We start from the raw sequence: 23,978 nt of genomic DNA, 5'->3' as shown, positions 1-23,978 counted from the left end.
CTTGGCTTATTTGCATCACCCAACAGACACAAACCAACCAGCTCCTGGAGCAGGTTATTTTACATGGCCTACTCCCCTTACCTATTTTGGAGGCTAAAGTTGGATGGATTTTATTTCCCAGCAAACTTGGTAGGGAAGGCAGCAATAAAGAAAATAAAAAAAGATGCTGCTACTCCTATGCATTTAGGCGGGCAAACAATGCCAAAAATAAACTCTATCCCAGCCTCAGACCAGAATATAGTTGTATCTGCCTGTGCTCCTAAACTGCCTTAATTCAAACATTATCTCCAGGAAGAAAATGGGCCTGCAAGCTCTCTAAGCCCTCCTTGAAAAATAAAGCAAACCCTTGGGTGCGAATCTTTACTTATTCAGCAACAGGCCTCAGTTGTCATCCAAACACGAACTGAAATATTGTCATGTTTTCCAGCCACCACAAGAACGGGGTTCTTCTGGGCTTAAGGACGTCATTGTTAGATGTTAGAGTAGTTAAAAGCTTCACAGAAGCTCTTTGAACATGACTTCTAATCCACCCTGGCAATAATAAATATTTATGTGTATTAAGCTAAACAGGCAATAAAATCTTCGTAGGATTGGAGTTTTAGTCAGAGAAAAACTGTATACAGAAAATCCAAATGTAGATCCATTTCATTTGTTTAACTGATTTTTTTTTCCCCCCAGTTAATTTTCTGTGTCTGAAAATGAAAGCTCTATGCAAAATTTCTGCAGCGTTTTCAGTTTCACATTTAAACTGACTTCCTCTGGCTTCTTTCACTTTTAATCTGTTTCCCCCTCTCTCCAGATTCCTGCGGCAAAATAAGCAAGTGCCAAAAAGGAAACAAAGAAAAAAAATGTAAAGCATGAGAAGAAAAACAAAAGCAAAACCTAATACTTAAAAATCCACGCTTTTGACAATATTTCAAAATAAATGATGTTCAAAATGTGCTTAAAAAATGGTTTTTTTTCGGCTCTAAATCAGCCATCCGTAATACCTTCTTGCCCTTCCATTCACTGTATTCTCTTAGCTTGTCCAGGAAACTTTGTATTGACAGCAAGAGCAGAAATAATCACAAGCAGAAGCCTTTCTTTGCAAGAAAACTCTTTTCTTCTGCGCAGGAGGGAGTTCATTGTTAAACAGAATAATAAAGATGGGCAGTGAAGACTTACACTGAGGTTTCCTCCTTGGTCATCAATGTGGGCTTTGACATTTTAGAGAAATCCCTACATTTGGGATGCACACTTTACAGAACAGCTAGCACTATGGGCCAATACACTGTAAACACACCATCTCTGAAGATATGCCTTTAAACCTTGACTTAAACTCATTAGCAAACCCTGCTGAGCCCACAAGTTGGCACATCCAACCCCTCTCACCAGCTGCAACCCTTTGATGAGTGACATAGAAGTGGGAATTGGCAGAGGCAGGGATCAGCCTGTCTGTGGCCCATGATATGAGCATGTGCTGCGAAGTTCAGCCTCATTTTTGGTTCCTCATAGGCACTAAATTCACCCCAGCAACTTTAACTATTCTTCGATCTCCACATCCGCTTTACTGTTATAATCCTCCTTTTTTTGTGTCTCTGTAAGAGAGTAAGAACAGTGCTCCTGAGCACTCAGTGTGAGACATTTTGATGCTCACTGGCCAGGTATGACACAACAGTACCACCACATCTGGCTTGATGTCTTTCCATGAAGCAACTCTCAATTAGGTGTGTAGTAAACCACGATTTTTGCTTCAAATCATACTATTTCACATGCTCTTGCTAGCACTGAGCACTCTGAATACTCAGAAAACTTTAGCAATACTGATACATGCCTTGCAAATTCATTATTCTGGATTTAAATCTGCTTTCTCTTTCTAATCTGTTTCTTTTCAATTCATGGGAATTGTTCTCTGGATTTGGGGTTTACAACATACGTCTTTCCAGATATACCTCTGAGACTAGAAACTTTCAGTAGAGGTCAAGAAATGTAACTATGTAATAATTCTAGGAGCAAGGATTTGAGGGAAAACATGAGTTGGAGTCATAAGATCTGGCAGCATCATAGTCAAAACATTTTCGCTATTTTTTTTGGTGTAACAGCCACACCTTGATCCATCAGTGTTGATTAGAGCCAACTGCATCACATCCTGAAATGTGCCTTTGAAAAATGAATGCCAAATATGAGTATTTCTTTCTTAGTCACATAATTTCTGATGTTTTCCTAAAATTTCCAGCTTCTCAAATTACACATACTCATGAGAATCACAGGGTTTCATTTCTCACGATAAGGCAGTGGCAATCAAATACAACAAAGGCAAGCAGTTATACATCAGCCAAGAGAAATCTCACTGTAACTTGCCTCTCATCAGCCACACACAGCAGAAGGAAAGGAAGGGGAGCAGCCAAAGGCCAGTGGGATTGCAAGCAGAATGCTGTCCACAGCCCTAAGAATGCTGAACTCAAGCTAGAACAGGTGCAGAGACCTAGTAGGATGGGAATGGGGAGTCAGTTTTACTGATGAGACAAATATAGCTTAATAGGGTCAGCCTAAAAGGAGAAAGTCTAAGGGGGGATACAATTACACTTTATAAACATATGCCCAAATACCAGCAGGGCTGAAGAATCATTCAAACTATAAGACAATGTTGGCACAAAACCAAATAGCATGAAAAAAAGTCACCAACTATTTTAAGCTCAAAGCACTTTCCTAACCATTAGAGAAATGGTGTTTTATAACAGCCTTCCAACAGAACCAGTAGATGCTAGTAAGCTAACTACTTTTATAGCAGAAAAATAGTAAACTTAGGTAAGGGATTTTGAGACATGGCATCGGCTGTAATAGTGGGTGTTCCCTAGGCTCTATGCTCCTAGAAAGGTTCTGATTGACATGGTTGGAAGGTAGAAATTAAATACAATAAATGTGAAACTGAAACCTGAGCTCCACGAAGGCAATTAAATAGCAGTCCACAGGTTTATGTGGCTTGAATCTGGGTTTTTTTTTAATACATAGGATACTCATGGCTCGAGCAGGTGGTTGGTTGCTGATACCCACGTCCAACACAATAGAGAGTTGGATGAAAACACTTGGAGGAAAGAAGTGATCCCTTGTTTACTGCTTATTGCCCTTCCTTTGCAACCACCATGCTCCCTGCCTCTCCAGCCTGCCCACCTACAGAAAGGCAGGCTCACAAGGATTTCCTCAGCTTTAGCCAAAAGAGGAGCTTGTCTGCCCAAAACTGCAAGGGGAAACCAAGAAACTGGGAACAAGGAGGCTATAGCCAGGGATGGATTATGTACCCAGCTCCTTCCTTATCAGAACATCCCAGGAACCTGTTATGTCATAGTTTCGACAGAGAAGAAAACAACAGCTTCTTCTCAAAGGCCCATAGTAGGCACCCCTCTCCTGTTTCTAACCTTGTCCAAGTCAGCTCACTCCAGAGCCACCTTTTTGGCAAGCAGGCCAAGTGGCTTCTGCCAGGTGGGGAAAGATTTCTGCTTCCCACCCTTCAAAGGCAGAGGCACACTTGCCTTCAGCTTGATTTCACACACAATCTATTCACAGGCTCTGAAAAGACTACCAGCACCACTACTCCCCCACAGCAGATCATAAATAACTGCACAGGTAAGTATTTCACTGCAGGCCCGTGGAGTACAACCCTCTAACTCCTGTAGAGTCACTGGCGATAAAGATAATACATCTGAGTCAGTACCAGAGGAAGGGGGAAATTTGGGGTTGAAAGGTATCAACTGTGAGAAGACATCAGCATGCCTTTCTGGCAGCTCTGCCTGCACTGATTTGCTGCAGGCAATACTCAATCAACAGATGAAGAGCAGTGGCAGGAGCTACCTCCTAATTCTAAATCATTTAGTCAATCAAAATATAGCTCCTCAGCTACATAAAGATCTCATTTCTTCTCAAGAGCCTTATATGGAAAGAAAAATGGAAATGCTGTACCAAGAGGAGGGAAAAAGCTTTATTTAAAAGTGACAAAAAATGAAAGCTTCATGATCCCATTTGTGGTGTAACTTGAGAGCAACTTAGGTACTTGTCAAAGCTAATTAAGACAGGCCATCTGCAAACGCTTATGACTGGAAACATTCCCCCCCCTGTGCCAGCAGAAGAGTGTGTTACAGCCTCCTGACAAGCATTAGGCTGCTTTGCCTGATGCTACCTGTCCGGGGGTAGGGAGAGCTATCCTCTTCCTGCAGTGTGAGAGTGCATTTACCTGAGCATCACCTTTTGGCTCTGCCACACAGGAAAGGGCAGGGGAAGGGGAGTGTCCCTGCCATACACGTGTCCTTAGGGACAAGAGCACCCTGCAGGGAGCAGGGCCAGTGTCACCAGTGCCACTACTTGCACAGCTTGCTCTTGGGCCAGCTCCCACCAGTGGGCTGGGACACCTTACTGGGTACCCTACAGCAGCAACTTTATCTTCGGAGCACTGTACTAGTAGTTCACTGCCTTTGGCAAGTGATTTGCAGGCAGTGCTGAGGGCAGTGACAGGCAAACTTGGGAGGAATCAGGCCTGCTGGTCCACACCAACACAGTGGACACATGGGTGCTGGCAAGTATCTGCAGATTAGCAGGTTCAGTGGGGCAAAATAGTTCCTAGGACTGACAGCCAGACAAATAGCAGTGCCTCTAGAGTCCCATTACTAGTGTGCAGTGCCCTTGATACACAAATATTTAATTTCTCCTTAGCAACACTTCTTTTATTTTCTGTTAATGAAGTGCTCTTTGTACCCTGAGGAACCCAGAAGTGCTGTAAGCTGGTGAGGAGAACCAGCGCCGCAGGGGAGCCAGAGGCACTGCTGCCAGCATGCAGGGCAGGCAGAGCCACCAGCCCAGGAATGTCCCAGGCAAAGCTGTCTCTGCACAGGCCTATGGAAAGGTCTTTCACATCTTAGAAGCCGTTTTGGAAGTGTCACAGTTGGATATGACAAGTACTGGGATGTTTAGAAATCCGTTTTTATTCTAGCTGTGAGCTTTACAAACTATGCCTTGGCCTCAGGGTTTCTTTCTCAGCTGACATTTCCCAACCCAGTCTAAGTGCGTGGACTCAGGCTTTAATCCCAAGGGAGAAATTTCAGTTGCCAAGCAGGGTAAGCTACAAAACAGCTCTCCCACTGGTGAAGGCCCACTTTGGAAAACACAACAAGGACCACCTCTCCCTGGGGTGATACCTGCCTCCTGCTCACTGAGCACAGAGCAGCCTCCATCAGGAAAGCTGAGGTTCGCTCTGAGCATCCTGGCTGTGAAACAAGGACTCCAGCCGTGAGAGCTGACTTTGACGTGTGCGTAATGCAAAGATGTCTGGCTTATACTGAACCTTCAAAGAGGCAAAAGGAAACTGAAGTCTCATCTCTTTTCTTTGAGAAGACAAACAATGCCTGCAGTTTTGGGCTTTGGTTTTTCAAATAATCATATATATGTATATGTACACACATACATATATGTTACACACGCACACACATTCTTTAATTTTAGGTCCTCCTCATCTGTCAGGAGATGATACTAGAGTAGATCTCTATACCTAGGTGGCTTCAGCAAAGTATAGTTGTAGTGTCTGCAAGCACCCCACACACTTGGGGGAAAAAAATGTGTCATTTTTACTGCCATACTGAAGCTGAAATAAAAATCTTGTTTCTTTATGCAGGTATTTTTTATTAAATGAAAAAGGTCTTATTAAATAAATCAATACTATACTCGAAAACTGAGTTTGCCCAAAAGTCTTTATAATACCATTGTTAATTGCTTTTCTACTAGGTGGACACTTTTCTCACACATTACATTCAATACTTCACTGCAATGCTTTGCATTTAGAGCCTCACATGGGACCCTGTGGGTACTACACACAGGGCACTGTCAGATCAGACAGTCTCTGAATGAGAATCTCTGGTTTTCCCAGCATCGGTGTTAGTTATAAGGTAATACCCACTGTTTGCAGCTACTCCAGACATCTCCGGGTATATAAGGGTATGCATAGCCATGTTCAGCTTGCAGATAACCAAACCAAAGCAAAGCAATGAAAACAGTCTACAAAAATGGGAAAACATTTCCCACTGTTAGCAGGAACACTGCATTTGCCAACTCCCAGGGTGTTACGTAGAGCTCCCAGCCCAAGAACTTCTCAGCAGAACCTCTCCCTAGCTCCAGCCAGATCCCAAACTTCATCAAAAAGATGCAATGACGTTCCTTTTGTAGTCTCTTTTTCCCCCTTCAAAGTTAAGGAACAAGGTTATCGGCTTGGTGTGGAGACTAGAACACGGCAGCTGGAGGCAAATGCGCATTCCCTGTCTTTGGAGTTTGGTACTAAGCTAGACTTCCTATTTATTGTTGTGAGAAAGCTAAGGAAACATTATTTTTGCAGCACTCCCTCTCTCTGCTCCATAGTCGGCAGAGAGCCAAGATTCACCACAGCCAGAGGCTGGAAAGCACTTCTTAAAAACAAACAAATGAACAAGCAACAACCAACAGACAAAACCAAAAGGGAAAATGACACAGAGAAACCCCAGTTCCAGGAGTCGCACCGGATTTCTGCGAAGGAACAGAAACTGGTTCTATCAAAGCCACTTCTATTCTGCCATAGCTTATCTGATGGCTGGGAGATGTCTAGTAACATACACTTGAGACAAAGAATGTCCTCTCAGGAACATTAAAATACAAAACACATGACTGTGCTAGCAGAATAACAGCATTATAAATCACATTTTTTAAAGAAATGTATAACAGGGGTTCTTTTAAGTTTTAACTGCTGAAAAGAACCTTTAATGTTGTCCTTTAACTATTAGCATAGAGTTTAAAATGACAGGCTCTCAAAGGAAGATTTTCCACAGAAATAATAGATTATCAATGGTTTTCAAACACCGAGATGCATTTAAAACCTTCCCAATCTCAACCTGGTACGGCCAAACTTTTTCATTTCTCCAATTCTGAGGAAGAGTAAAATTCATGCTGGATCTTTCAGTAAGTAGATCTTTAGAAGAGAGGACAAGACAGGTTTTCTTAAGGAAAGCAGCAGCACCTACAAGTAACATGGTACCTGATCATATTTCTTGCACCCTTTACTCCGTTTGCTATAGGAGTAACAGATGCACAACTGACATCAAATAACTGTGGAGATTAACAGCAACTACAGTCATACAGGGTGGATTCTGAAGGTCCCATTTCAGACAGGGATGTGAGCTCTCTGTTAGAGCCCAGGGAGGGAGTGGTGCTGGCATAGGGCAACGTGGTTTCCCCACCAGCTACTGGGAGTCTCAGCAAATGACACAGGCCAAAACGCAACATCCAGACAAGTGAAATCAGGCGAGACAGTCTCTACCCTTCTTCAAATGAAAAAGCGGATGTGACAGAAGCATACAAGAGCTGGCAAAAGGGACGAACAACTGGAGGAGAGGGTGAGAGACGGATTAGAAGAGACGGAAATCTATAAAGCTGAACTGAAAAAGCCTTTGTTCTCAGAAGAACACAGTAATGAACAAATCAGCTTTAACCCACACAAATGTAATTTTGGGCTTTCTGCTGTCCATAGCTTTAAACTGTGTTCAGCTATACTTAATCTTGAAGGGTTTTGTGCTCCAACATCTCCAACTATGCTGAAGACACTGAAGTGTAGTTAAAATACCTTGATTTCAGCCTGGGCTCACCTCATCAGAAAGCTTTTCAGTGAAACTGGTCTGGGTGTACACTGAGACTACCAAGAAAAGAATGTGGCCAACTGCGAAACTATTCCAGATGTACGTATGCCGGAACTTCGCTCAGTCTAGCCTACCAGCTTTGTGTAGTATGCTCTCATTGTCCCGGCACGTATACTTAAGTCTGGCATGTTCTGAGAAGTCAGTTTGACTCAAAAAGCAGTGCAGAAATGTGGGCATTTTTAAGAAAAAGAATACACACGGCACCTTTCTCAATCAACTGTTTCTTATAAAATCAGATCTATTGTCATATTAAAGAAAAAGATACTTAAAAAGCAGCTAAAAAGAGAGTCAGAACACCCATACAGGCAGAATTCCTGCAAAAGATGTTTTCTGTCAAATGGGGCACATAAAAATGCAGAATATATTCCTTTCCAAGTCCTGAGAAGATCTTTAGAAACATCAGGGCAAAAGTAGCCTTTGGGCAACATTCAAGGCTGTCCAGACACATAAAGCATCAGCAAACTCGTCCTCCAGCAGTAATTACTATCTACAGATAGCAGTAAGCATGCTGGGGGACAAAAAGTACCACTGGCATTGACTTCAGCAGGCTAGAGCAGGCCTTTTTCCCTGTTTAAGAAATGCCAAAGCTCCAAGAGGTCTCTTTATGACCAGAAAAAAACCCAAACTACAGTGGAGAGAAGTAAAGTAGGACATAAAATTTTATTCTGAAATGATCTCTGGCCACAACAATAAAATGTAACAAATATTCACTAGAACAGTCTTAACTCCTGTCATCAGCTGTACAATACATACAGTATCATAGAACTGGCCACTAGGATTAAAACCCACTACAACATCTTTAATGTGAAGTGGCAACAGCAGCATCTCACAGAAAATGATACATAAATATATACACAGTCCACATTCAATCGTTTTTCACGTTTTCAGTACACACAGTTGCAGCATATTACAGTCACGTGTCTAAGTCGTTGCCCAATAAAAACCCAAGCTACTGCTTAGACGTAGTTGTAGCAGTGAACTGAGTAATCACAATTTGTAGCAGAGATGTACAAGCCCCTAGAAACAATAATTCACAAATGTTATTTTATTTAAATGCTACCATAGCATTAAACTGGGCAATATTCTAATCTTTGCTGACTGGGAAAGAAAGAGTTCTTTTTGTACTTACCACAAACATTAGTGATGGAAAAAAATACTAAAAAAATGGAGAGCATTAAATAATGCACACCCTTTCCTAAAGATTCTAATATTGCCCAATGCTACTTATGTCTAAAGTGTTTTCAACATTCCCATGAAGTCATAACTCCAAACCACCCATCAAGTTAAAAGTGGCTTAAGTGCCTTGCACCCAAATTGTAAAAATCCCTGGCCACCTTTATAAGAGCCAGGCACATATAAAAGGAATGCACTTTGGTTCATACCAAATGCCCTGGGATTAAATCACACTATAAAACTAAAGAGTTTGAGGTAAATTTTACAAATACAGTTGATTACTGTCTACTGTCACCATAACAAAAATTTATTAAAGGAAAAAAAAAAATCAATTTGATGTTAAAAGTACAACCAATGAGAAAGGGCCATCTTTAACCCCTTTGTGAAACATACTCCAAGATCAGTGTGTCCTCTCCACCCTACCAGTGTGATTGCCTTATTGTTTCTATTAAGGCCTTAATCATCTACAGGATGTTCTAAGACAGGTACAGCATTTACAAACATTTCACCCTTACTATCCAGTATTCTGAGGGTTAAAGAGGCCAAGATGCATGCCCTACTACCGGCATTTGTAACAAAAGGCACATTGTTAACACCAAGGGCACAATCCATCCTCTACTGTTGATCTACACATCTTGCATCACTCTGTTGTTCCAATACACTTCAGTGGTAATGAACACTCCAGTGGTGCAAGAAACTGAGCCGAGTGAGACTGCAACCGAAGACAACACTGTGCTGTTACTACATCTGAAAATAGCTCAGACATCCCTGGACAATGGTAACATGTGAGACTAAGCACTGCTTCCAAGCCAACTTCTATCAGCCTAAACATCAGAGCCCTTAGAATAAAATCACATCAAAGCAAGAGGCAACATCCTTTCCCCCCTCCCTCCTTTTTTACAGGTATAAATAGGCTACAATAAAAAGCAGCTACATCACTTAAAACCCCTGATGTAGCTGCTCCTTTAGTATACAGGAAGTTCCACTGTATCTGGGTTAAAAAAATAGCTCTGCATACTATATTTTGGCCTTAAAAGTTTCCGGTAGCATTTATGAAGAAGTTGGATCATAAATGCATTATTGGCATTAGAACTGGTTACATGAAAAAGAATATTTAGTGGTTTTAGCCCATTAATGACCCATGAACATTAAGAATGTTTTCACCTTAAAATGCCAGGAAAGGCAGGAACATGTATCAATGCCCCCTTTATAATATATCAAGGGATGTGACTCTCCTTCCACCCCAAACATAAGCATCCCTATTTCCCTCTTTCTTAAATTTTGCAGGAAGGGTTAAGGTAGAAAGGAGTGTTAAAGCCAAGCAGGTGGTGGAGGAAGTAAAGATTCCCAGTTACTGTAGAAAAATACACACGATTGTATTCCCACAGTCATGAAGTCAGTTAATTTTATATGAAAACTAATATATCTCTTTTCCAGACTTAGAACTTACTAACTGTAACTTACCAGATATTCATATTCCAAAAGCCACTTTTCTTCGCTGTATTACTATATTTCATTTTTAACATGATTTCATACATGTTTACATATTGCACTTACACACATTGTATAAAGTTGTGAACGTTTAACACGAAATAATTTAATTTGACTAGAGGCAGGAAATGATCTTATTTAGAAAAGAAAACAAAGAGAAACAGTCGATTGATGCTGTAATTTTCACAAGTCATCAATCAAAAAATTCCATTCTCTACTTAAGAAATTATTTTTGGAGCTTCTTTAGGTGTTGACTTTTTGGCAAGAAGTGAAGCGGTATGTTTCCTGAGAATTCTGTCATTTTGTATTTTCATCCCTCCCCCAGTCCTACATTAAATTAAAACCAAACCAACAACCAACCAAACAAAACTAAGCTGTAAGTGGTAAATTAATGAATATGAAGGAGAACTTAACCGGAAACTTTCTTGGCCTCTCAGGGGACCATGCTTTAAGTATTTTTCATAATTTGTACACATAACTCAGTAAAATCTGTGCATATAAATGTTGCTTATAGTAAATTTATTGAGGTTTAATGAAATCCATTCTAGAATGTTTTGCTCTAATGTCCATAAAACCCTTCCAGATTATGATTCTGTTTAAAATTCCTTGTTCATGTTTTATACATCCAATGTAGACCACTGCCATCGTATGTGATGAAAACTGATCTTGCATTTCAAACTGTTCCTGTTGAAAACATGCTACAACGCGTATTTCTCTCATAGGTTTAGATATTATTCCTCAGTAAAGACCATCTTTCTTCCATGAATGCTTAAAAGAAGAAAAACCAAGCGTTAGCACACATGTGAACAAATCTACACATATCTCTAACTGTCCCTCCAAAGCTGATTTACAGTTACAAATGCCAAAGATTAAATCAAATTCCAACCATTTAACTCCTTGGAGAATTCTCCTGTACTAGAAAATCTCTAGGATGCTGTCTGCCAACTGAGTCTTTCCACTCAGGATCTTTCCATCTACAGTTACGCTCTCTGGAGTGAAGTTCTTTACAGAAAACAATGTATTAACACAGTGTTTGCCCCTGCATGCAGATTTGATCTGAAGTGCAAATGTACCAGAGAGGTCACAGTCGCTCAAACAAGTATGGTCAGAAGAAATAAAAGCTATCTGTGAAATCCATGTATCATAACAGTCTGGAAGTTACAGTATAAAAGTGACAGAACAAGTACTTCTGCCTATGTGATTTCGGGAGACCAAGCTGCACATAAGGAAAGAAAACAGGAAAGGAAAACAAAAAATGCAAACCAAGAGAAGCCCAGTGTGAATGCTCAATGTTATACACTTTTCAGATTTACAGGAATAGACATACTTCCACCTTCAAGCTTTCTGAGAGTGCCTGTTCCTCTCGCTCTACCACACAGCACATAGCGTGAGACAGTCATTTTTGTCCTGGAAATGCTTTTTTTTTTTGCATTATATTTAGATGTTCATTTTAACCAAAACCCATTACTTTTGAGTAGAGAAAGCATTCCATAGGAGGTGACTGTATCATAGTAATACCACTACTTTCTCTGGGCTACCATGTTGAAAATGACAATGTAACACGCTACAGCTCCACTTTAAATTACAAGTTTACAGATGCTTAACTGTACTTCTTTGAGTATTCCCCCTGGAGCCCAGTCAGGCTCCAGTGTGAGTGTTCGCACACCCATAAAATCCAAAAAGCAGAGCCTTACAAATTTACCCCAGGTGAAACCTAATATGAACCATGGAAGAGAAAGGATAATACCTTTGACACCACGCTGCAATGCATGACAGTCATCTTGTAACCAGTGGCCTGCCACTGATGTTTATTACTGTGTCACACTAGTTACAGTAAGGCTAGTTGTACTGTAGAAGACAAACATCTTTAAAAAACAAGTATAAAAACTTAAAGCATTGTCCCCATGTTTTTATAAAAACAAAATCAACATTTCTTACATTTAAAATGAGTGCTGAAAGATACAAATTAATAAAGTTATTGAGCAAATAAAAATGTATATCTGAGCTACCTTTTCATACAAGTAAGGCTCAGCCACATTGTATCTCTCGTACTAACAGCATTGGGTTTCTCAGCCTCAGCTAACGAGTTTTGGCAACACTGTTCTTTGCTGAATATTCCCATTGGCATCTGTCATCTGTGACATATTAGTCCTCAGTTTTGAAGCTGAGCTTGAAGTCGGAGGTAACTTGGAAATCGACGTTATAGCACCAGTGCTCTCTGTAATTCTCTTTGCTGAAGCCTTTTCCCCAGTTGGAGGTTTTGGCAACCGTCTCCTTAGCCAGGGATGCCGCAAAGCCTGGCTGGGTGTCATACGAATAGCAGGATCCCATTCTAAACACTGTTTTAAGAAATCCAGGAACAAGGGATCATCACATCCCTTTAATGCATTACCCCATTCTCTGCTCTCTGGTGGGCCACGTAGTTTTCCTCTTCGAGAGCGTCCACCATTAAGTATTACAGAGCCATCAGACAAGGTTGTGATGCTGCAATAGCGGGGATAACCCTTAGAACTCACAAAGTTTTTGGCTCGCTTGGATGAATCTAAGAGTTTTGGAGAAGGCATGCCCAATAGCTCAATCATACAAGCCAGCTGGTCTCCTTCATCTTCTCCAGGTAAAAGGGGATAACCAGTCAGAAGCTCTGCTAGAATACAACCCAAGCTCCACATATCTATGGGCATCCCATAACGGGCACCAAGGATGACTTCAGGTGCACGGTAAAAACGTGACTGAATGTAAGTGTAGACACGCTGATGCTCGTAACAACTTGAGCCAAAATCAATCACTTTGATACCACTTCTACCCTGTTGCTTCAACAGAATGTTCTCAGGTTTAAGGTCACAGTGAATGATTCTGTTTTTGTGCAAAGCATCCAAGCACTGCAAAATTGAGTGGGCAAACTTGCGGACCAAAGGCAGGCTAAAGCCCTGAAACTTGTTTTTCTTTATCAATTCATACAGGTTCATGCTCAGCAATTCGAATGTCATGCAGATATGGCTGCGGAATGTGAAGTTTTCCAACATGTGGATAACATTCATGTTGTTATCCTTATCCTGCTTCCGGAGATGCTCCAGGATCTTAATTTCTTCCGCAGCTTGGCGGTGGAAACGTTTTTCATTTCTCACCATTTTTAGTGCCACATGCTGATGCATCTTGTGATCGTAGGCCTTCACCACTTGCCCAAAGCTTCCCTTCCCTATAACTTTCAGGACTTCATACCTGTACGCAATATGATCATGGGGTACTTGTATGTAAGACCCTTGGTCATCATCATACCCACAGTTGTTTGAACCACCAATCACACCTTGCCTCTTCTTTGCGTTTGGACCCAAAAAGTATATTTCAGGGTAGCTAAAAATCTCATGATGCTCAAAAGCTGTTAATTTTTGCATGTATTGCTTCATTGCCTGCTCTGGTGTCATAACAGATGCTTTCACCTTCCCTGTTCCATCTGTAGATTTTAAAGAGCTGGAGCTCCCTTGTCGTCTGTGAGCACTCTCTGACTGTCTGTCCTGAACCACTGGCAATCCAGATTTGCCTAACGTTGTAAGTCCATTTGGCTGTGTCGTCAAAACCGTCCTCTTGTTACTATTGTCTTCAAACAGCTGCTGAACCTGGATTTGTCCATGGCTACCAACATGGAGGTGCTCATTCATTGTGTGCTTACTGCCTCCAACCTAAAATTGAAAATAAATACATACCCAGTTAACAAGAGAGGCATGAACTCTATGCTTCACCATGTATTCTGCAACCCGCCATCCTGCCTAAATCACCTCAAAACTGAGTATTTTCTTAGAAGTCAGTAGTCCACAGATAATCTAAAATAAATACAGCACATATACTGTGATTCTGCAGGGTGCTATTAAATTCTTCAGATCCTTGTTTTCCAAATGTTGCTTTTGTAACTCTCTAGATAGTTTGCAACTAGGCAATCACAGATGTGCTACCATGATAAGCTGACAATTCCTCCAAGGAATCTTCAAGGAAACAGCCCTGTAACATCAAGAAGTATGCTTGAAGGACCTCAGACTTTACAGAATATAGCAGCACTTCTACTGATGATGGAGATCAACATACAATGCCTGCTAGAATTTACATGGTTAAGGCTCTCCTAGTCACCTGTTCTCAGAAATCAACGTTTTCACTTGTTCCTGTATTTGCTGTATACCAAAAGCTCCAGACACAATTTTAAGCAATAACATATGTTCTGTGACATGCACAAAGACGAAAAGAACCTGAACATATCTAAAGTTCAAGACATGCCATTTACTGCTTGCAACTGAGGCAGTCACTACCGAGTAAAGCATTCAGATCAATGAAGCACAGGCATACCCTTTAGCACCTTCCCAAACCAGTCTTATAATAACTTTAAACCAAGATGAAGTTTGGGGCCTGATGCAGGTTTGAGCGGAAAGAAAATCTTTGCCTTTAAGAATATACAAGTAATTTTATTTTAAAGGAACTGAAAAAAGGATTTGTTGATTTTACAAATTATATTTATTCTTCAAAGTTTTCACAAGGGAATAAACAGGAATATTCGGCATTTTCAAGCACAGGAACACCAGAAGCACTGGGGTGTGAAAAGTCTTGCTGAAAACCTACAATTTTTAAGGTGAAACAAGAAATTTATGAGCATATACCTGTCACTAAAATAGCTGTCCTTCGAATTCCTCATTTGCTCTCAAGTAGAGGATAATTAGTTTGTCTTCTACCTGGTCTTACACAAATGTGGGAAGATTTTCCCTTCTGTCTCTCCAGCTGATTCACCAGTCTTAATATTTATGCCAAATTACTAACCAAAAGTTCACCATTACTGTCAGACAGATGATCAAGCCAGGGCTGAGAGCGCTTCTAATCTGAACCTTACCTTTTCCAGACAGCTAAGGATAACACATTCCCTGTTCACTTAAGGTTGCTGAAACAAAATCAGAAAACGACAGTAGTGTGCTATGATATGAGGCAATGAAATCTGTGCTGCAACTGCAGTAGTGCTTCCTAATGAGAAAACCAGGACATGCAACACAGACTCTTAGCATACTTTGTGCTTCTGTTAAGGTCTCAGTCTGATACGGTAAAAGCCTGTTTTTGTAAATTCAGTAACTGGTTCCCAAGGATTAGCCAGCTGGACACCAGCTTCACCTTTGGATAATATTTTTAAACGTGCAGCTCTGACTCACACAATGTAAAACCAAGATCTCTCGGAGACTGCTTCTGCTGAGTTCTCTACTCTTCTGATTCCCTGTTGACTTGCTTTGCATAACTGGTTCATTTTATTTCATCACTACAGTTTGACTGTGGATGTTTATTTGAAGATCAGTTTGGGTTCACACTATCAAATTTGATCAGTCTCATAGAAAGAGCACACAACTGCAATCCAGAGCTAAGACATCTGTAACATTTAGGCAAAGTGAAGATACATGGGATAGCAACATTCATTCCCTTCCTAGTTTGAGGCCTCAAATGCACCAGGAATTAATCAGCAAGGGGACTTAACGAGCCTACAGGTAATTCCTTCAGATCAAGTCTGAAGCGCACTGCAGTAGCAGTTCCTGAAGGTTGCCCTGATCCTCTGTATAAGCAGCAGTTACTGGGGAAAAAACAGGCAATTCAGCCCCAAGAGCCGCTAAATGACACATCTCAGAAGAACCAGATCTAGTTAGTAAGACGGATCAGAGGCTCAGCACACGCAGTACTGCAGAACTGTAAGAGATAAGAAATGCACAATGAAGCAGCAGTATAACTGTGCAGATCACAAGTACAGGTACAAATGTTTCTTCTGTGGCACTGGTTGAACAACAAAGCAGAACGTACCAAGACAAAGGGGAGCAGACAATACTGATACGCAGACAATGAGAAAGAAAGAGCGCAGTGGAGAAAACCATCTTTAAGAATTCTTAACCCAAGTAACATATTGCCACAGTTCACATCTTGAATTAGTTTGTTGGGGTTTTTTTTTTTTTTCACTTGAGTCACCTGTTTTCAGAATTAACTATTTTCTGCCCTTCCTAAGCACTGCTTGTTTCAACAGATGTACAGGGGAATTCTTCAAACCTCAGTTATTTGCTTTGTATCAGGACTAGGAAAAAAACCCTAAACATTTGTCTACTCTCAACAGGTACTGAAGAGTTCCTTTTTCCTAAAAGCATGTTTGCAAACACATTCTGAAGTGTAAACCATGTAGCTCTGCTTCCTGCACCTTCAGGCAGCCTCACGGTTTCTCTTGCTGCTCACAGCCTGGTTTTTTTTTTTCCCAAGCAGCAGAATGAAATCACCAGCATTATCCCGGCTTCACCCCACAACCAAAGTGACCGGTTTTGCCAGTTTCAGTAAACTGCTGCTTGGGAATGCAAATGCAGATGCAGACAGTAGCACCAGTTTTCTTTGTGGAAGAAAAGACACCAAACGAGCACAGGCTCTATTCCAAAAGCTGCAGGGGAGAAGACAGTTCACTCTTCTTCTCCCCTCCCCCTCCATCAGGCATTTCCAAGCTATCAGATACATCACAACCACGAAGTCAGTATGAAAAATGGACTTTTCTCATCTCAGGGTACTACCTGCACAAGAATCACCACCTCTTTTTCTATTTCCAGCCTGGATTAGGGCTGGATTCTCACCAGCCCTTTGTTCTGCCTATCTACTTCTGGCTACCGGCTGACTGAGATTGCTGTCAAGTTCAGGCTTCAGCAATGACATTGTAAGTTCCCTGAACCACAACTAATGGGCTTGGGAAGCTACAAAGCACTACAGACTTCTAGTCCAGCACCAAACAGTTCACAGTACACAGAAGCCCCATCAGCCTCCCATCCAACACCATAAGTCTGAGCTGCTTATAACACATTGCACCTTTACTTCTGCCTGTAAATTCCAGAACCAACAACCTACACAGCTGACAACCTGCATGCACTTATGCATCTTACCTATATATTTTACTGCCCGCGCTCACACCCATCTACACTTTCTAAGATTTACATATTTTATAGCGCACATCATCAAAAACTTCCTGATGTGCACACTTCTCCATAAGACATACTGCAAGAACAGGTAAGCTTGAACTCAAAGAACCAATTTTCCTGAATCTTCTGTCAACATCAATTACATAACAGCAAACATTACAATGGTGGATTTTTATCTCTCTCAACAGTTTTTCATTACTTCCAAATCACCACTAGATTTTGCTTTAACTTGGGTTTGCTCAGTTTATGGAAGTTGACAACTATGCTAAAAACATTCACCTAACCTTTGAAGTACAGACACTAGGCAAAACAAAAAACCCAAACACCTTCTTTTTGGGGGTGGGAGTGCTTGGGGTTTTGGGTTTTGTTTTGTTTTCACAAATGGGTTTAGGGACAGAAGTAGAACAGTAACTTACTATACTTAGACTACAAACCTGTAACAGCACAGAATTAGCATAAAACTGAGTCCATCGTGCCAACAAGAAAACGAAACAGCTGACAATTCCTTTGCAGTAACACATAGCCAATGCAATGGTCTGTTTCAAAACCCTCTACAAGACTACTGCTGCTCAAAAAAAGCATGCCACAGAAAAGAAGATTTTGCTGTCAATCAGACTCTAAAAAGGTTTATTAAATGAAGCTTATTAATAAAGCAATCACAATGGCCTGCTGTAATACTACACAGGAGTAAGACATCTTCAGCTGATACATACACACAGTGTTCCAAAACAGTAACTTCATTAAAGAATAAACGTTCCACTATATACCCCTTTCTTTACAGCATTTCTGGGCGTGCCAGTTTCAGCCCTACTGTGCCTGACATGCTACAGGCACACAGTATCAGGTGTAGCATGCTTCACTGCCTATTTTGTTGACTATAGCCTGAGCAAACGTACAAAAGCCTTTTTTAATCTGATAAATGAATTCAACAGCATTCCTCTGTTCAGAACTAAAAATAATGTGCTAATTAGTACAATAGCAATAATACAGGATTATCATAATGGTTTTATTATGAGCATGGGTTTACACACCAAAAAAGACTAAGCCCTTGTCCTAAAGAGCCTGTAGCTCAACAACAGCTGTACTAAAAACACACCATTTGAATTTTTTTGCTGATGTCATATCTGGTCCATACAAGCTTATTTTTTTTAAACTGAATTTTGACTTTATACAGCAGATATTTTCAGACAGAACTGAGCCCCAAGTGTGATCCCAATTCCTGATTTTTTTCCTCCTGTCAGAACTACATGGATGCAGTAAGTTTGAGGACTTCTGGGACATCCTACATGCATTACACACATTGAAACAAAAAAGGACAGTCAATGCAAACTAAATTGAACCCTTCAGGTAACCTGAAGTGTACACATACAAGAGGTGTGCCTAGATGTACAGCGGTCCCCACAGCACAGTTACCAACTGTGGGAGAACAAATTTCAAAGACCCCCATTAAAAGCTAAGATAGCTTCACATTCCCCTTAGACGTTAAGTTTAATGTAAAAGAAGAAACATCCAAAGAAATCTAGATGTAGTGAAGTACAGATTATGACAGTACAGTTATTTCCACTCAAACATAACAACATTACCTATGGCATTTATTACATGAGAGCACCACAACTGCAAGGTATTTTCATTGGGTTTTGCCTGCTTTAAAGCAGTGGCCTACAGTAAAAAACTGCAGCATGTGACCCACTAGATCTTCACATTTAGTCCAGGAATCCCTGTTCCGTTACCATGTGAACTATTTTTTTAATAAAATTTTAAATTTTTAAGATGAAGACTGAATGACTGATGCAAAAGTATATGGATAGACATTCACCACTGATTTCAAAACAAAACAGGCCTTGCTGTAGAGAAATCTTACAAAGGAATTGAAGAGGGAGCGCACTGAATCATGCACTGTAAATGGGCTGTTGTTACAGTACTAGACAGGAGGAGAAAAAGATTAAGACTGCTTTACTGCAAGAGAAACAGGAAGAGTGCAGAATGCAGGGATATGTGCCAAATAAGAATAAACTGAGATGGAGGTAGGCAGAATACAAAAGACAAGAGTCTGGGAGAGGGGCTCACAGACGGGTAGGGATTTACACTAGCGGAGCAGCAGGCAAGCAAGATAATCTCTACTGCATCATGTCAAGTGGATGTACGAACACCATAATGAAACAGGAGGGTGAATGGAAGAAGGCACCAGTCGTCAAGGCCAGAACTTAAGACTTCAAAAGAGAAAGCAATGACTTTGAAGAAGAGGAGGACAAGGGGCTAGAAATGAGTTCTTGTTTTCCACCATGAGCCCAAAAAGAAAGTCAGGGATGGGAGCAGACACAAATAAGCCCAGGAGGAAGCCACAATTTAAAAAACAAACAAACAAACAACAGCCTGCTTAGCAACAAAGGCTGCTGTGATTGCAGAGACTGCAGCTAAAACCTCTGCCCTGTTATACAAAGCCTGGGTAAAACAACATCTTTCCCCTTCTGCCCATGTGGCTGGTTTCTACCAAACGATGAAACTTCTCTTGAAAGTAGGGTGCCACAGTTTCACGTGAGGCTAGATCACAACTCGCTACTGCAAGAAATGTAACAGGTGGTGGATTTATTCCCTGAATTAAAAGAAAAACTTTCTAGCTTAAATAAAAACCCATCTTCAACCTCTGTCTCTCTTCGCAACTAGTATATGCGTATACAATGCACACATTTACATCCAGCCACCAGCAACTTCAACTACTCAAGCAAACTATAGCTCCTGAAAGTTTCAAACACAAAGAGAAATGTTCCCCATTTTTTGCTATTACAGCAGTCACACAGATATACAACAGAGATGAAAACATAATAAGCAAATGATCACAAAGAAGGAAAACAGTTTAAGAACACTGAAATGTTCCGTTTTAAAAAGGCCTGATTGGAGGAAGTAGTGGGATGCAAAACCAATTATTTCAGTCAGGGTCAGCTGAGGTCAGTAGGCCTGAAATTTACAGAACAATCACATAACAGATATCACCCTTTTTTTTTAATTTTATTTTTAGGTTAAAATACAGCATTCTGATGTCACATCTGATCCTTACCACAAAAAGTTATGTTAGTCAACCACAAAATAACCACTTACAAAATTCAGAAAGGCAGTCTGAGGTATTTCTGTAACAGTACCCAAGGCTAAATAAATACTAGAGCAAGCTCTGTATCACAAAGGAAAGGCAGAGTTTCTAACAGTCAGAATCTAGAGAGATATGAAACACAGCAATATAATGCTTGGCCACCCCTGTGTGCTTCCATAAATATTTCATCTCTATGTATATACACACACATGCATGCATATAAGCTACACATAAACATAAGCATACATATACAGTGATGTATAAAAATACTCGAAATACAGAAATGTAACTTGAACACCCCTTACATGCTTTCATAAAGACTTTCTCTTTATAAATGTAGGTATATATGCACAGACACTATATATAATACACACATACAGATATAAATCTGTGTATAAAAATACCAAAGTTCTGTACTTCCAGATTAGCAAGCAGTCCCAGATATATAGCAGGACCACTATGCCTTTACAAATCCTAAATTAAGTCTGGGCTGTATTTCATGTGGGCCCCTGTTATTTGTGAGCCCATCTGCATGTGCAGTTTTATGACTGGCATCCAGGCTGTCTGTACCACATTCCTTCTTTTCTGTTTTTATAAAACCATTAGGCTGCTACCCCAACCCTAAAATCAACCAGCACTTAACTGGTACATGAATGTGAAAAAAATTGGCCTTTGATACTGATGAACAATTCAGACACATATCCTAGCTACATAAACATACAATTATGTTGATCTCAAGTATTCAGCTCCGCCTTGAATTTGCAGAATATTCGTAATTCCTTTTGAGAATACCCTACATATAGTGATTTACCTTTTATTTATGCCAATCCTTTCCATAAATGGATTTGAGTAAGACGCTTTTACTCAAGGTACATAGAAAGTCACTGAAAGACTAACACCAAAATACGCAGTTTCACCTTCCACTAGCCCATAATCACGTTACCATTTAAAGCTCTGCCATATGTTTACAAAGATAGTATGTGAGCATCCATGAAGAATTCATTAATTCTCAGGAAAGTATGCCATCAATGCCTTCCACAGTCAGTATGAAATCCCTCATAATTTAAATGGAAATGTATGCAATAAAAATTTCAGATATTTAATGATAACATAGTAGCATATAGATACCTCCCTCTCTACTCTGCCGTGCCTTCAGGACAGATACCCTCTCTCATCCATATATAGTGGCATACTCGGGAAGTTTCATTCCTAGTAGATTAACTATGAGTGGGAGATAATGTGATATATCACAGAACCGGAAAATAACATCCTTTTCATGCCATCAGTGCTTATTTCTTTAGGTAAACTACTGCAGTAATAAAGTCAGATTTATCCAATCATTGTCGACGAGTACAGTGATAGCTATTTCAAGGGAAGGGCAGCTATCGGCCTGAGCTATTCAGACACGTAAGGGGAGAGCAGCCTTCATTTTTCACTACAGTTCACTTTAATCACAGTGACTAACCTCAATGCCAAAACAATGCAATCTCAAAAAATGCATTTATCAGAACAGCTTCTCTGCACGAGTGTGGGAGATCGACTTTGTCACTGAAAATGAGACACAAAACCAGACTGAAGGGGGCTGGGGACGGGGAAAGCTGCTTCCCAGCGCAGTCTCCGAGTCCCAGCCCCACAACAAACGCACATTTGGTCGGAGTCTGCACAAATCGAATACACTTTGCCCAAGCGCCTTGTCAGGCGGGACGGGGCAAGCGCTGCGGCGCCCGGGAGAGCTCCATCCCGCCGGGGGGGACACCCGGCGAGCGCGGAGTGGCAGCGGCGCGGCAAGCTCCCGCGGCCGGACGACCCTTCCCCCGGCCCCCCGCCCCGAGCCCGGGCTCACCGTGTGGGAGGCGTTGCTGGCCCTGAGCGGCGGCAATGCGAGGGGTGACGGCGGACCGGTTCCAGCTCCTGCCCGGGGGACCCCGGCTCCGGTGCCCGGGGAAGACTGCAGCGGGCGGCCGCTGTCCCCTGCCCTGCCTGAGGAGAGCAGAGGGGTGAGCGCGGAGGGCAGCGGCGGCCCCTCAGGCAGCGAGGCCGTCGAGGGGCGGCGGTGGCCCCGGCGTTTCGCCGGCACCGCCGCCCGTCTTGCTTCAGGCAGAAGCCATTAAAAGCTAATCACCGCCGCGGCGCACACACGCACCGATCCGGCTAATAGCGCGGGCGGGCCGTGCTCGCCCGGCTAAACCCTTCATCCGAGATTAACTCGCCACCGGCAGGCGCCTAACCGGGAGAGCGAGCCGGCTCTGCCCCGCACACGCCTCAGGGCTGGACGGCCGCCCGCCCGTCTCACCCTCCCCAACCCCTCCCCAACCCCTCCCCGAGCCGTCTGGCCCGGAGAAATCCCGGCTCCACCGGGGAACCGCCAGGAGTTCACACGTCTGCAGCGGCAAGAGCAGGCGAGCACCGCTGCCCCTGTCAAACGCGGCCGCCCCGGCAAGCGCCGCGACTCCCGGTTTTCCCCGGGTCGTTTTCCCCAAGTGATTCCTCTTCCCCCACCTCTCTTCCCCGAGGCGAACTCGCCACCCCGCACAACAACGGCGCTCCGGAGCCGAGCACCGAGCCCCCCGCCGGCCCCCGGGCTCGGTTGCCGGGGGGAGGGTGGATCATTGTTCCGACGAGCACGTCCCCGCTGCTGCGGCGGCAGCCGAGGGGCGGCCGAGCTCACCCCGCTCCCAGCCCCACACGGCCCGACGCGTCGCGGCGGTGGTCACGGCAGCCCTCTGCTTACCGGCTGGGTAGGCAGCACCAGCGGCGGCGCTAGCTGAGGGCTTTCTGGTTAACATGGCCGCTGGAGAGGAGGGAGAGGAAAAGGCATGTCAGGGTGGCTCTCCTCCGCTGCTCCTCGGCCTCTCCGGTCGGCGGCTGCCTCTCTTCTCCGATCAGCTACACCCAGACCCGTCCTCCGCCGCATCCCCTTGGCCCAGGGCCGGCCGGACAGACCCTCCAATGCCCCGCCGTCGCCTCCCGCCGCCGCAGCAGCAGCAGCAGCCGCGCCGCCGCCGCAGCCCCCGGCCCAAGCTCATCACCTCCCCCGCCCCTCCCCGGTCGCCCCGGTCCCCTCGCACGGAGGAGGGGGGCAGCAGCAGGCGGCCGGACAGGGCCCTCCTCCTCGCGCGGCGGAACGGCGACAAACAGCACACTGGAGGGGCAGTCCCCGCCCCGGCCGCCGCCTCCTCCCTCCTTTCTCCCTCCCTCCGTTCTTCCCTCCCCGCCGCTCCCTCCCCTCCGTTACCGCTCCGCGGCGGCGGCGCGGCCCGCCGCTCCCCACGAGCACCGGCGCTCGCCCACCCAACGGCCGCCTCCCGAGCCCCACCCGCCCAGCGGTCACCCCCCGCGGCCACAGCCATGTTGGCCGACGGCAGACACCCTGCGCCGCTCCCCGCCGCCCCCCGCCCCGCCCGGGGCAGGGCAGCCGGGCCCGTCCCCAGCTCCGACAGCGCTGGTGCGTGCGGCGGGGAGAGGGCGACGCCGGGCGGAGGGCGGCCCGGGCGTGGGGAGAGAGGAGTGGGGCATCACCGACTGCTCAGGCGGCGGGGGTCACTGCCGTCAAACCGGGAGGACAAAGGTGGCACCGTGAATAACCTGAAGCGT

At 43.3% G+C, this 23,978-nt stretch overlaps 1 protein-coding gene across 6 annotated transcripts; it reads right to left on the bottom strand.

Annotated features, from left to right (window-relative positions):
- Nucleotides 1–8,323: 8,323 nt before the first annotated feature.
- Nucleotides 8,324–23,640, bottom strand: DYRK2 (dual specificity tyrosine phosphorylation regulated kinase 2). Of its 6 annotated transcripts, none has more exons than XR_010610238.1 (4): nt 23,116–23,399; nt 22,228–22,364; nt 12,094–14,023; nt 8,324–11,114 (listed from the first exon to the last, which is right to left on the bottom strand). XR_010610238.1 is itself a non-coding variant. In XM_065668490.1 (4 exons), exons 2-4 carry the CDS (start codon nt 23,168–23,170, stop codon nt 12,422–12,424), a joined length of 1,794 nt encoding a protein of 597 aa, XP_065524562.1. In that variant the 5' UTR covers nt 23,171–23,175; nt 23,620–23,640; the 3' UTR covers nt 8,324–12,421. The 6 variants fall into 6 exon arrangements, 4 of the variants coding, with proteins under 4 accessions (XP_065524562.1, XP_065524570.1, XP_065524580.1 ...); XR_010610239.1 differs by having other exon boundaries at nt 12,356–14,023; XM_065668490.1 differs by adding an exon at nt 23,620–23,640 and having other exon boundaries at nt 8,324–14,023; nt 23,116–23,175.
- Nucleotides 23,641–23,978: the final 338 nt, after the last annotated feature.

This window comes from Lathamus discolor, chromosome 1, assembly GCF_037157495.1.
Source record: "Lathamus discolor isolate bLatDis1 chromosome 1, bLatDis1.hap1, whole genome shotgun sequence".
In the NCBI taxonomy this organism is placed as follows: Eukaryota; Metazoa; Chordata; class Aves; order Psittaciformes; family Psittacidae; genus Lathamus; species Lathamus discolor.
Note: the sequence above shows the minus strand (reverse complement) of the source record. Positions and strands in the feature narration are given on the sequence as shown.